The 13,485-nt window shown below is 41.3% G+C and overlaps 1 protein-coding gene across 4 annotated transcripts in view; it reads left to right on the forward strand.

Moving 5' to 3' along the window:
- The first annotated feature begins 8,602 nt into the window (after positions 1-8,602).
- Positions 8,603-13,485, forward strand: part of trim67.S (tripartite motif containing 67 S homeolog) — a 34,931-nt gene continuing 30,048 nt past the window's right edge. For all 4 annotated transcript variants that reach the window (XM_018265227.2, XM_018265230.2, XM_018265229.2 and 1 more), the window contains exon 1: positions 8,603-10,155. In XM_018265227.2, the coding sequence (XP_018120716.1) occupies positions 9,274-10,155 (882 nt within the window). In that variant the 5' untranslated portion in view covers positions 8,603-9,273. The remainder of the gene's footprint in view (positions 10,156-13,485) is intronic.

Consider the following 13,485-nt stretch of genomic DNA (forward strand, 5'->3'; position numbering starts at 1 on the left):
ACAGTGGGGACACTGAGGACTGAGCACCTGGGTGAAGGAATTATGGAGAGCTGGAGCAGTCTTTTACGGTTTGTGTCTTAAGGTGGCCATAGATGCAAAGATCCGCTCGTTTGGCGATGTTGCCAAACGAGCGGATCTTTCCCCGATATGCCATTAGCAGGCATGGCTATTTCGGGGGTAATGGCCGAACGATCAGATTACGATGTGCCATGAGCTCCGGCGGGATCGGTCGGGTCAAAATCAAACCTGACCGATCGACCAGACGACCGATCTCCGCCGGGCGAAAGATGTCGGCACACGCCACACACGATCCGAAAATCGTACGAATCCTCGATTCGTACGATCGGATCTGTGTGTCTATGGCCACCTTTACTGGTAGCTATCTCCATACCTTCAAAACACAAGCGGTATTTGTATCATACATTTTGGAAGTTGAAAAAAATCCTGTCTGCAAATTTCATTCTGCATTTACACACAAGCCCATTTGCTTTATTCCCAAACGTGGAAAGTTCCTGATGGCCGAAGTCTTACTGGTGTGCACAGCATTATATTGGCAGATTATGAAGACTCCAGGCAGTGTCCCAAGGCCCAGAAATGTCTGCATCCGACTTGAGTTCTTAACTACATGCACATGTATCCGACACTGATCTGATTACCCTGAATATTGAAAATAGCCACACTGTGATCAGATAACTTAGGCAAAATTCTTTTATGGCATGCAAACACTGTGGTAAAGGATCCAGCTTGGAAGAGTATTCCTTCTCCATTGCCACATTATTGTTTTTATACTTATTTTGTCCTTTAATGAAACTTGTGAATATTCTTAGGCATTCTTTCTTGACTGAGGAAAGAACTCAACATTTAAAGGGCATGTCAATTCTAAAATAGAATAAAGCTAGAAATGCTGTATTTTGTATACGAAACATAAACATGAACTTACTGCACCACAAGCCTAATCAAACAAATAATTTATGCTTTCAAAGTTGGCTACAGGGGATCACCATCTTGTAACTTTGTTATACATCTTTGCAAGACCAAGACTGTGCACATGCTCAGTGTGGTCTGGGCTGCTTAGGGATCGTCATAAATACAGCTTTTCCCCTGCTGTTCATAAGTATGATTGTTTCCCTGCTCAGCAGTTAGGGACCATCTGACAATTCCTATCCACAGCAGTAAATGAAGGGAGAATTTCACTGCATACAGTCAGGTTTCTTATAAAAACTGTACACATTTTTAATTAAAGAATATTAGAGATAGGTTTCTTTTTCATTAAAGAAAGTAAAAATGGGATTTTATTTTTTTGCCTTTACATGCCCTTTAACTTTAAAATGAGCTAGGAAGTTTGGTGACTTCTTGCTAGCAGGTGCAGTATCCTCTATATAATTTTGTCAGCCAACAACCAATTATGATTTCATTTATGTATAGGTATAAGACCTGTTATCCAGAATGGTCAGGACCAGGCATTTTCTGGAAAAGGGATCTTTCTGTAATTTGAAACTTCATACCTTTAGCTTGTAGAAATCATATACCCAAATAGGCTTGTTTTCCCTCCAATAAGGATTAATTATAACTTGGTTGAGACAAGGTACTGTTTCATTATTACAGGGGAAAAACTGAAGTATGTTCCAAAACTTTGAATTATTTAATTAAAATGGGTCTATTGCACACAACCTTCCGATAATCAGAGCTTTTTAATAGATTTCCGAATAATGGATCCCATACCTGTACTATAAGGAAAAATGTTAACCTAAAACAGGATTGTTCTGTTCTCACTTCTCCAGCTGTTGACATACAGAGATTTCCAACATTTGTGAGGTTTTTAGAGTTTTTATTTCTTCTTCGAATAAACTCACATTTTAAAAAAAACTCGAATGTTTGTTTATTTATTAATAAATCTGAGAATAAAAAACGGTGACTGAATATAATCGTGAAAAACTTCAAAGATCGTAAACTTCAAATTTGTGAGTTTAAAAGCTAAAGAACTCAAAAAAAAAGCTTGAATTTTGCCTAGGACAACTACCCTACTTCTACATTCGAGTTTATCAAGTTTTTTTTGTGCTTAATAAATACCAAACATCTGAGTTTTTGACATCATTCGAATTTGTCCGTTTTTTTGTGCAAAAAGATTCTAATTCGAATGTTGATAACGCACTCCCAGGTAGATTGGTATTGTCTAAACCAGGCCCAAGTGGAATGCTTTAATTTAGCACCTAACATGCATTAGCTAGTCAACACCACCAGATGGCGACATGTTCTTTTCCTTTGGTTCTGCAGCTCTCAGCGTTTGCAAAAAATAATTTTTATATTATTTAATACTGAGTTGCAAATTTTTCAATTTGTTTAATTGCTTAATTTAAAAATGTAAATATTAAATGTTATTTAATTGTAGCTTAAAATGCTTTTTTCCCCCTCAGATACTACTCTTTAACTGCAGAAAGGAGCCAAACTGCACTTAAAGGAGAACTAAAAGCTAAAAATGAAAATGGCTAAAAATGCCATATTTCAAGGACTTCAAACTTGTCACAGGGGGTCACCATCTTGGAAAGTGTCTGTGACACTCACCTTCTCAGTGGGCTCTGAGCAGCTGTTGAGAAGCTAAGCTTAGGGGCCGTCGCAAATTATCAAGCAGAAAATGAATTTGGCCTGTAATATAAGATGATGCTACAGGGCTGATTATTAAATTCTGCTGCTAGTTGCACTGGTTTCTGAGCTGACATCTAGTAATTATCTGTATGAATTACTAATCAGCCTTATATTGTGATATTTATATTCTGTGTACTGTATATTGTGAGTGGGTCCCTAAGCTCAGTAAGTGACGGCAACACAGAGTATGTGCAGTGAATCCGCAGAAAAGTAGATGAGGAGCTACTGGGGAATCTTTAGAGACACAGATCTTCACTGCTAAAGGACTGTGTTCCCTTGGGGTGGTACAGAAGCCCAAAACATAATGTACAACATTTCAAAATGCATCAGTTAATAGTGCTACTCCAGCAGACTTCTGCACTGAAATCCAATTCTCAAAAGAGCAAACAGATTTTTTTTATATTCAGTTTCGAAATCTGACATGGGGCTAGACATATTGTCAGTTTCCCAGCTGCCCCCAGTCGTGTGACTTTTGCCTGCACTTTAGGTTGGAGCTACTTTCTGGCAGGCTGTTATTTCTCCTACTTAATGTAACTGAATCAGTCTCATTGGGACTTGGCTTTTACTATTGAGTGTTGTTATATCTACCAAGGAGCTGTTTGTTATCTTGTGTTAGGGAGCTGCGATCTGGTTTCCTTCCTATTGTTATGTTGTTAGGCTGCTGGGGGGGAGGGGGTGATATCACTCCAACTTGCAGTACAGCAGTAAAGAGTGACTGAAGTTTATCAGAGCACAAGTCGAATGACTTTGGGCAGCTGGGAAACAGTCAATATGTCTAGCCCCATATCAGATTTCAAAACTGAATATAATAAAATCTGTTTGCCCTTAAGTTTAATTACCATGTCCATTTTATAAAATTTGGCAGGTTATGAAAGTTTGAACACATTTCTGAGTTTTAAGGCCATGTTTTGTGTGTTATTATAGTTTTGCTAATGAAGCTGAATTTGCTCTTCAAGGTGTACGTCACAGTTTACCCAAGAGACCTGCTTATCTTACAAATTGGTACTTCGAGGTTGACTTTCTCGTTAAAGAATAAAGGGCCACTAGCTGCTGTCTGCACCTCCAGAAACCTCTACAAACAGTCCCAGGGGCAAAGAACTCCCCCTTCTAACTTCCTCAAATAAATCTGATGAACCTTGCCCCATTGATCTGTATTGGAACAAAGGAACCAAACTCAAGCACAGGTTTCACACAAATCTTGGCTTGATCCTCTATGTGGGCAATTTCAGAGTCTCCTCTGCTGTGGATTTCCATTCGCCAGTCCCCCTCCACCCTGACTGCCTGTGAACAGCTCCAAGTGTTCCCTCCTGAATCTTGCCTTCTGGGTTTTTATTAACTTTTTTTGTCCCCGCCTTATCATACTAAAAGTCCAAAATTCTGTGTGAAATATAATGTGGTGCTCAATCTGTAAATTTAGCTGCTATGAGTAACAGGAATCCGCATAAAACAAAAGTCAGATGACACTCCCGACAGAAAATGTGCTAAATCCTTTGTGAATCGAATCATTTTTGAATCGATCCGAGTGCAATACCGCCAACGATTTACATTCCAGCCAGTAGGAAGGCAGTTCGAGGAGATTAGTCGCACGAAGAAGAAGCGATTTGTCGCTGGGCGACTAATCTCCCGAAATAGCAGAGTATGTCTCTGCCCTCAAAGTATCTCACTTACAATTAGTGCAACTTCAACCAATGAAGTAAACATTTCACTTTCAGTATTTTTGGTGTTTTCTACTCTGTTCTGCTCTGTTAGATGCACTAATCCTCTTTTCTTTCTACTTCCTGTGCAGTGAAATCACTCTCAATCCTGCCCCTTTATCACAAATGATGACTAATTCATTCCAACACGTGTACTGGCTCTTCAGCATGAGTGAACACAGCCCCTCTTATTCTCTGCATCTGCTTTTCCTTATGGAGCATTTATGATGTAATCAATGACATGATCATGAACATCATGCAAGATAAAATTCATTTATACAGGGTATCCATGTGAGAACCCTATTATTTAAGATGCACAGTAAATTCACAAAATAGATACAGATCATAATCCGTCCAATCCCCGTGGCCATTGGTTTAGGAATTTTTTAATCTGAACATGTATTTTGTTGATTAATTTTTTATTAAAAAAATCCAATATCCACCCTTTTTTGGTTTTAAAACATATTCTGTAACAAAAAAACCTAACGTGGAGTTAAACTACCCTCTTCCTAAAATCTTTTTGTAATATGGATGCCTTGATATTGTGTTTTTGGCCTAAAAACCCCCTGTACCCATGTGTATCAGTCTTAATATTACAGGGTTAAAGGGGTCCTGTCACCTAAAATAATTATTCCAAATCCTATTTTATCACGTTAGTCAAGCAAAATTAACCTCAATTACAGTGTACACATTATTAGTTTCCTTTGGCCTGGGACTTCATAATTTTAGCAAGCAGGCAGGGCATTGTTATTAAGGCAAGCCTTGCATCATCTCAGAATCTTGTTTGTGCACCAGAATGGGGGACCTGATGTCCATCCCCATGCCCTGGTTACACAATTAAATGGTGAAGAGAACTGGGGGAATGTGGGGAGAGCAGTGACATCTAGAAAGTGCTGAATGGAAAGTAAAAGTAATTGCCTGTAATTGCCTTCTCTGTCTCTATGCCTAAGGTATAGAGGAGGGGCAGACAATATTTGATTGACATCTGAGATTTTTAAATGAGTTTAAAACATCTCTGAATGCTTTAATAAAAAATAGAGTTTGGATTTCATGTTTAATTTGAAAAGGACTTTTATTGAACTGTTTTATATGTTTGGGTGACAGGTCCACTTTAATTGCTTATAAATAGTGATTGGTGAATAAATTTGCCAGGCGCAAATTCACTGCAAATTTCCATGTTTCGCCACCAGCGAATAAATTTGTAAAACTTCCGTGAAAATTCACCAGGGTCAAAAAAAACTTGGATGTGCGTCGCAAAAGTCGACATTATTTGGACGCCCATTGACTCGAACCCAGCGTCAAAATTGATGCAATCGTCAGAAATGATGCGGGTGCCAAAATTCACATTTTGCCACATTTTGCTGGAAATTCGCTCATTTTTCTGCGAATCGAAACTGGACAGATTCGCCCATCACTACCTATACAAAACCAATACAAATACAAGAAGAGTAAACCTGTATATGATAGTGGCTCTTTGGGAAGTTAAACTACGGAGAAACAATAAGGGTTAGCGTCATGTGTAACAATACTAAAAGATTTAATAGGTGATGATGTTTTCTTTGTGTGATGATACCATGCTTAATACTACATTTAACAATCCCTATAGGTCAAAACTTTTCAAACATGCATGCACTCAACAGTTAACGTTTAATTCAACATGAATGTTGTGAATGAAGTGCAAGCTAGGGGGGAGAGAGTTCATGTGCTGCCCACTTTTCACTCAATGTAGGCAGAGCTGTATTCACAGTAAGCCTCCATTCTAATAGTCGCATGCCAGGTTACAAAAGGAGGGACAAGGTACAAAGTTCAAAACACATGGTACTTTTTCTACCATGATAAGTTTGTTTAGAGTTAGCAGCCTGACACTCTTTCAATTTTAAATGTCAAATTTTAAGTCCTGCATCTGTCTTTGAACTACTGTATACGTTCCACAGTGTATAAATAATTTTTCAATTCACAGTACATTTGCAGTCCAAGTTTATACTATTGAGTGTTCTTAGATCTACCAGGCAGCTGTTATCTTGTGTTAGGGAGCTGCTATCTGGTTACCTCCCATTGTTCTTTTGTTTGGCTGCTGGTTAAGTGTACAGATTTATATAAAGTGATTCAGTGCTGAATTGATACTTGAAGAAATAAAATTGATTTCTTCGTTGCTATATAAATTCATTAGGAATTCATTCCCAGTGCTTGTTTCAATTATGAACAGTGAAGGGTTAATAATTAATTAATATTGCATTAAAAGAGTGCTAAAGTGCCAAAAAAGTTAATTAAATTGCCCAATTCATCAAATTTAAAAAAAAAAAGGTCTAATGGCTCTGGTTTCGTGGTAGAAGTAGGAAAAGGAAATATAGATAGGTGGAGAAGGCTAACTACGGGACCCCACAAAGAGGGAGAAGTCAGTGCTTCTGGGACTGTGGTCTCGAAATTTACCTTATCTAGCTATTGTTGAGAGCTAACTTCCTATAAAACCACAAACCCCAGAGCACTTAGGGTCAGGCCACACAGAGCGTTTTGGGGAGATGTGGCAACTACTAATCGCCTCGTTTTTGACAATCTCCCCAAATGCCTTCCCTGAATATGCACTGGCTAAAATGAAAAAAAAATGCTGGCGCCAATCACACGCGGCGGTTCGTTTTCTGAAGTCGCCCGTAGTTGTCTCATGAGGAAACTTCGGACGACTTTGGAAAATGAATCGCCGCGTGTGATTAGCGCCGGCGTTTTTTTTTTTCATTTTAGCCGGCGCATATTCAGGGAAGGCATTTGGGGAGATTGGTCGCTGCAGAAACGAGGCGATTAGTCGCCAGGTGACCAAATCTCCCCAAAACACCCTGTGTGGCCTGACCCTGAGGTGACTTCGGAAAACGAACCACCGTGTGTGATTAGTGCCGGCGCAGGAACAGGGAAGGGGTTTGGGGAGATTGGTCGCCACAAAAATGAGGCAAGTAGTCGCCAAGCAACCAAATCTCCCCAAACACCCTGTGTGGACTTACCCTTATAGCGAAAACAGATTATAAGAATAAAGATAAGATTTCTTGAGTCAGAGCAAAAAAACAGGAGCAACAAATTTGCTTTCCAGAAAAATGGTTAAAAAGAACCACCCTAAGGTTTTAGCTAAAATGGTATGAACAGTCTGTATAAAATTAAGATGCTCTATGGAAATGAAGTAATCATCTTATTGAATAATAGGGTTAATTTATCGAAATGTGGAAATTATATTAATAATAAGGAAAGCAAAAACGAATTTCTGCTGTTGAAGGGTGGTGCAGTACATGCACAATAATCCAGTTCCTGTTTTATATGCAGCCAGTAATGTTCAAGGGAGTCATGTGTGTATTTTTGTGTACAATGATGTCACCCCGCAACAGAGTAGGGACAGTTATGGGTATTTTACAGCTGCACCAATCCAAGGGCAGGGATTAATGGAGGGATGGGCAGATTTGTAAATGGATAAGAGGAGTTACAGCTACTGTACTACACTGCTGAACAGGATTTTCATTGGATAGATTAATAAAGAGACCATGTTAGATAGAGAAGCAGGTGTTTCTTGTATGAGCTCATTCTGACCATACATATTGTTTGTCTTGCCCATCATGTTTAAATGCAAGCACCAATTCCAATTCAGATCTGACAGCAGCACACAAAGACATCCAGATAATTCTTTTTAACACATGGCGGTAACTGTATTTCACCAACAACAATACAAAACATTTCTGTAACAAAATGAATGTATGAGCTACAAATGTATATCTAACAATACAGGCCCATTTCTAGGGCTTTTATTCTTACCCATTGCAAGTAATTAATGCTCATGGGTATCTGATATTTGCCAGCATCAGGTGAGAACAGCAAAAGGGAACATAATTACTTATATCTAGTCCATTTGTCCAGTGTTGAGACTGATAAAGAGCTTACATTGTTTTTGTAGACTCCAGGGGCCTCACGTTGGTGCTTTTCACTGAACAGAGATGACTTGAAAAGAAAATCAAGCTATAAATACAAATGTGAAAACAAGAACAAAAGCCCCTGCTTGGTGTATGTGGAATAGAACATGCCACAAATATCTCCACCAGGAACAAAATGTAGGGAGTGTAAACCCATTTTAATGATATAGTTATGAATATAATAATATCAAACACCTTTTCCTGTTTATTATTCTGATGGGAGAATTTCTAGCGAGCCTTTCACTCTTTTCTCCTCCCTCCTGTCTTTTTAATTCTCTTCCCTTGGCAAGATCCCTCCTCCTCCTCTTCCCTTCGCTCATCTGCGCTGCCAGACAAATGATAACAGCTGGACCCATCACAGTTCGGCCGTGTGATTGAATGGGGTTTAGTCGCAGCGATCAGAAGACGCTGCAGCTGAAAAAGCCGCGACTCCGGCATCAGACAAGGTCAGTGAAACGGTGGGATTTGCCGGCCCTGCGCTGTCCCCCCGGCTGTGGTGCTGAAATCCACGTCCATTCTGTCTGTGTTGTGCGCTCAGCGCTGGAGGAGGCGCGTCCAAGAACAAGGGAAGGATTGAATATTCCACTGGATACATTCATTGATTCTTCCCAAGGCTGCACAATCATCATTGCTACATGCGATGCTCCACTATCAGGCTGTTTATTCTCTCTCTCTTCTTTATCCACCCTATCAGCTCTTGAAATGACTGTAGCAACGGCACCTGCTCTCCATGGTATGATCTCAGCAGTTTAGTAGCAGGGTTTAGTAGCGTTTAGTAGCAGGGTTCAGTAGCGTTTAGTAGCAGTACCGTCTTCTTTTCATCGTCTGCAGCCGTGTCATTGCTTATTGCTGTACTCATCAATCTCATCACACACAGTCCCCCCTCCCTCACTGTATTCCCTCAGGTGCCTGCTTTGCCCATTCCATGACCCGCCAGTAAGTCTGACCCACACACACACACACACACAGAGAAGGAAGAGGATCAGGCTGGGGCTATGGAGGAAGAACTCAAGTGCCCAGTGTGCGGCTCATTTTTCCGGGAGCCGCTTATATTGCCTTGTTCACACAACGTGTGCCTGCCCTGTGCCCGCACCATCGTGGTTCAGACCCCAGAGAGCGAGCACTTGCCTCATGCTGGCCGGCCTCTGATGCTCATGGGGGCGGATTACGATTTCCCAGACCACCTGGATAAAATGAGTCTGTACAGCGAGACAGACAGCGGCTACGGCTCATATACGCCCAGCCTGAAGTCGCCCAATGGTGTGAGGGTCCTGCCGCCTGCACCGGCTCCTTCCTTGTCTTCTTCCTCCTCCCGGGCCCTTCACGGGCCCCTTTGCAGCTCATCCTCCATCACGTGCCCACAGTGCCACCGCAGCGCATCGCTAGACGAGAGAGGCCTGCGCGGATTTCAACGCAACCGCTTGCTGGAAACCATCGTACAAAGATACCAACAGGAGCGCGGCTTTACGCCTGGCGCAGAAGGCAACGCTGCAGCGGCAGAAACAGCCTGTGGTGCAAGTACCAGTGCCAGGTGCCAGTTGTGTGATAACAACCCAGCAGAGGCGGCTGTCATGTGCGAGCAATGTGATGTGCTTTACTGCTCCTCCTGTCAGAAGAAGTGTCACCCTACTAGGGGTCCCTTTGCTAAACACAGGCTGGTGCCCGCCGCCCACATAACGCAACCAGGCCCTAATGCCCACAGACCCTCTACAGCTAACGCGACGCGCAAGTTCCCCACCTGTGCGGATCATGAACTGGAGAACTACAGCATGTACTGCCTGAACTGCCGGACCCCTGTGTGTTACCAGTGTTTGCAGGAGGGGAAACATGGCAAACATGAGATGAAAGCGCTGGGCATCATGTGGAAACAACATAAGGTAATCCTGCACCTCTTTACATAACACTGAATTCCACCTCCAGTGTCGGACTTGGACACCAGGGCCCCACCAAAAGACCATAGACCAGGGGCCTACTCTCAGAACTATTATAATTCTTCTCCTCACACAACCTCTATTCTGCTAGTCTCTTTTCTCTACATACTATAATTTATTATCCAATCTATTTAGTCTCTTTGTTCTCATAGAAATGTTTAGAAGCAAGAGGCCCACTGACACCTGGGACCACCAGGAGTTTATCTGTTATTCCTGTGGGCCAGTCTGACATTGTCCACCTCACCTGATAAAAAAGCCTTTTCGCTAATATTAAATAAATTGGTATTCTAAGTAACTTTTCATCACAAATTAAAGAGGTGGGTTCATCTTTAAGCTAATTTTTAATATTTTATAGAATGACTAATTCTAAGCAACTTTTCAATTGGTCTTCTTTTTCCAGCGTCAGACTGGCCCGCTAGGACACCAGGAAAACTCCCGGTGGGCCCAGGTGTCTCTCTTGTTTCTAAACATTTGGCCTATTTCATGGTCATTCCCTATTTCTTTATGGGGAAACATGCTTAATAATGGGAGAATATTGTAAGTATATATAAAAGACTAGGAGAATAAAGAGGTTGAGTGAGTAGAGGAGGAATAACAGTTTGGAAAGGTCCACTGTCTTAGGTTTTCTGGTGGGCTCACGGTTTTAGGTTTTCTGGTGGGCCCCTGGCATCCCAGTCCAACACTGATTTTTTCTTTCTTATAGTTTTTTTTAATTAGTTGCCTTTTTCTTCTGACTCTTTCCACCTTTCAAATGGGAGTCACTGACCCCATCTAAAAAAAAAACGAATTGCTACAAATGTATTGTTATTGCAACTTTTAATTACTCCTCTTTCTATTCAGGCCTCTCTTATTCATATTCCAGTCTCTTATTCAAATCAATGCATGGTCGCTAGGGTCATTTGGACCCTCACAAGCAGCTTAAATTGCAAACTGGAGAGCTGCTGAATAAAAAAGCTAAATAACCCAAAAAACACAAATAATAAAAACTGAAAACCAATTGCAAATGGTCTCAGAATATCACTCTCTACATCATATTAAAAGTTAATATAAAGGTGAACAACCCTTTTAATAGCACATTTTTCCAAATATAACTGCTGTTTAAAGGACCAGTAACATAAATTTTTATTGTAATTAACGAAAAAAAAAAAACCCACCAAGACACTTTAACTTTAAATTCACAAAGTCTTTATTAAGAAATAATGATGACAGGGCAACGATCCATCGTGCGGCAATTGATTTCTCCTCCCTGGCTATCTCCTATAGAAGGCAGGGAGGAGAAATCGAGCACCGCACGATGGATCAGACCCCTGTCATCGTTGGATCGTCGCCCTGTTGCCGTTTCTCAAGAGGAGTGCAAGCGGAGAATCGATAAGTTACTTGTTAATAAAGAGTTTGCAAATTTTTATGTTAAAAGTGTCTTGGTGGTTTTTTCTCTCTCGCTAAGTAGAAACAAATTTTAAAAAAAACCCATTATGTTACTGGTCCTTTAAAGCACTATCTTTGTGTCCCATTCCATTTTCTGTCCTGGTGGTAACTTCTAACTTTTGAACAATGTAGCAGAATCCAGCTGCTTAAAGGGTAAGTTAACTTTTAGTATGTTAAAGAATGGCTAATTCTAAGCAACTGTTTTAGATTTTGAATGATTTGCCTTTTTCTTCTGACCCTTTCCAGCTTTCAAATGGGGTCACTGACCCCATCTAAAAGCAAATGCTCCATAAAGCTACAATTAAATGTTTTTGCTACTTTTGTTATCACTGATTTCTTTATTGGGCCCTTCTCCTATTCATATTCCAGTCTCTTATTCAAATCAATGCACGGTTGTTAGGGTAATTTGGATCCTAGCAACCAGGTTGCTGAAATTGCAAACTGGAGAGCTGCTGAAAAAAAAGCCAAATAACTCGAAAACCACAAATAACAAAAAACACAGTCAATTCAAAAAAGTGAACAACCCCTTTAACAGGCCTGGGAAGTGTGCAAGGCTGACTCATGCTATTTTGTTTTAGGAGACAGAACAATAGTTGCAAAGGGAGAGAAAATGTTGCTTTTAGTTGAAATTACATTTTCAGACAAATGTAAAATGTAAATGTTTTTAACTAAATACTTTGAAAAGTTGTTTAGAATTGTATTTCCTTTCAATAGGCACCATTTTAAGTTTGGGGTTATGTCCATTTTAATGGGTCATAACTAGGGATGCACCGAATCCACTTTTTTGGATTCGGCCGAACCCTCGAATCCTTCGTGAAAGATTCGGGCAAATACAGAACCGAATCCGAACCCTAATTTGAATATGCAAATTAGGTGTGGGAACGGGAAAACATTTTTTACTTCCATGTTTTGTGACAAAAAGTCACGCAATTCCCCTCCCGCCTCTAATTTGCATATGCAAATTAGGATTTGGACTCGGTTCGGCCGGGCAGAAGGATTCAGCCGAATCCGAATCCTGCTGAAAAAGGCCGAATCCTGGCCAAATCCTGAACCGAATCCTGGATTCGGTGCATCCCTAGTCATAACATTAAACCACCTCTGGTTTATGCACCTGTTGGTACTGCCTAGATCGCTTGTGTCATTATGGTGTCAAGGGGACACTCACATGCTACCCACAGCCTACTGCTGAATGCAGCACTGCTGAACAAAGGCAGGGCAGTATTCATGTAAGAAGCGAATAGGGCGATAAGTATTGTACAGGCTGCAATTTGCAAAAACATAGCAGTTAGAAGTGCTCTTCACTTAGTAATGAGGCCTTGTATGCTATCATAACATCCACCAGGGGCGATCCTGGCCCCTCCGCCACCTGAGGCAGCAGCAGTTGCTGCTGCCCCCCCTCCCCTGGAAATTCGCTCTTAAAATACGAGGAGCAGCATTTTTGCTGCCCCTGGTACCTAGTGGGGCGCTGCCGCCTGAGGCGACAGCCTCAACTCACCTCATTGGCGAAGCACCCCTGACATCCACAATGTATGCTCTTATCTCAAAGGAGAAATCAACCAGTGGGGACTAACTACCCCCCCCCCCCGTGGAGATGCCCCATACTCCATACTTACCGCCGCCGATTCTTCCAGTGAAGTTCCACGCGTCCATCTTCTGTGTCCTCGGTAAGTTGACTGCGAGATTGTCAATTTCCGTGTAATTCTGCGCATGCGCAGTTGCGCAAACAGGCAAACTGCTCCGACTGTGCATGCGCAGAAATACCGATCTCGCAGTCAGCTTACAGAGGAGCTGGAAGATGGACGCGTGGAACTTCCCTTGAAGAATCTGCGGCGATGGGTAAGTATGGAGTAT

This window comes from Xenopus laevis, chromosome 5S, assembly GCF_017654675.1.
Source record: "Xenopus laevis strain J_2021 chromosome 5S, Xenopus_laevis_v10.1, whole genome shotgun sequence".
In the NCBI taxonomy this organism is placed as follows: Eukaryota; Metazoa; Chordata; class Amphibia; order Anura; family Pipidae; genus Xenopus; species Xenopus laevis.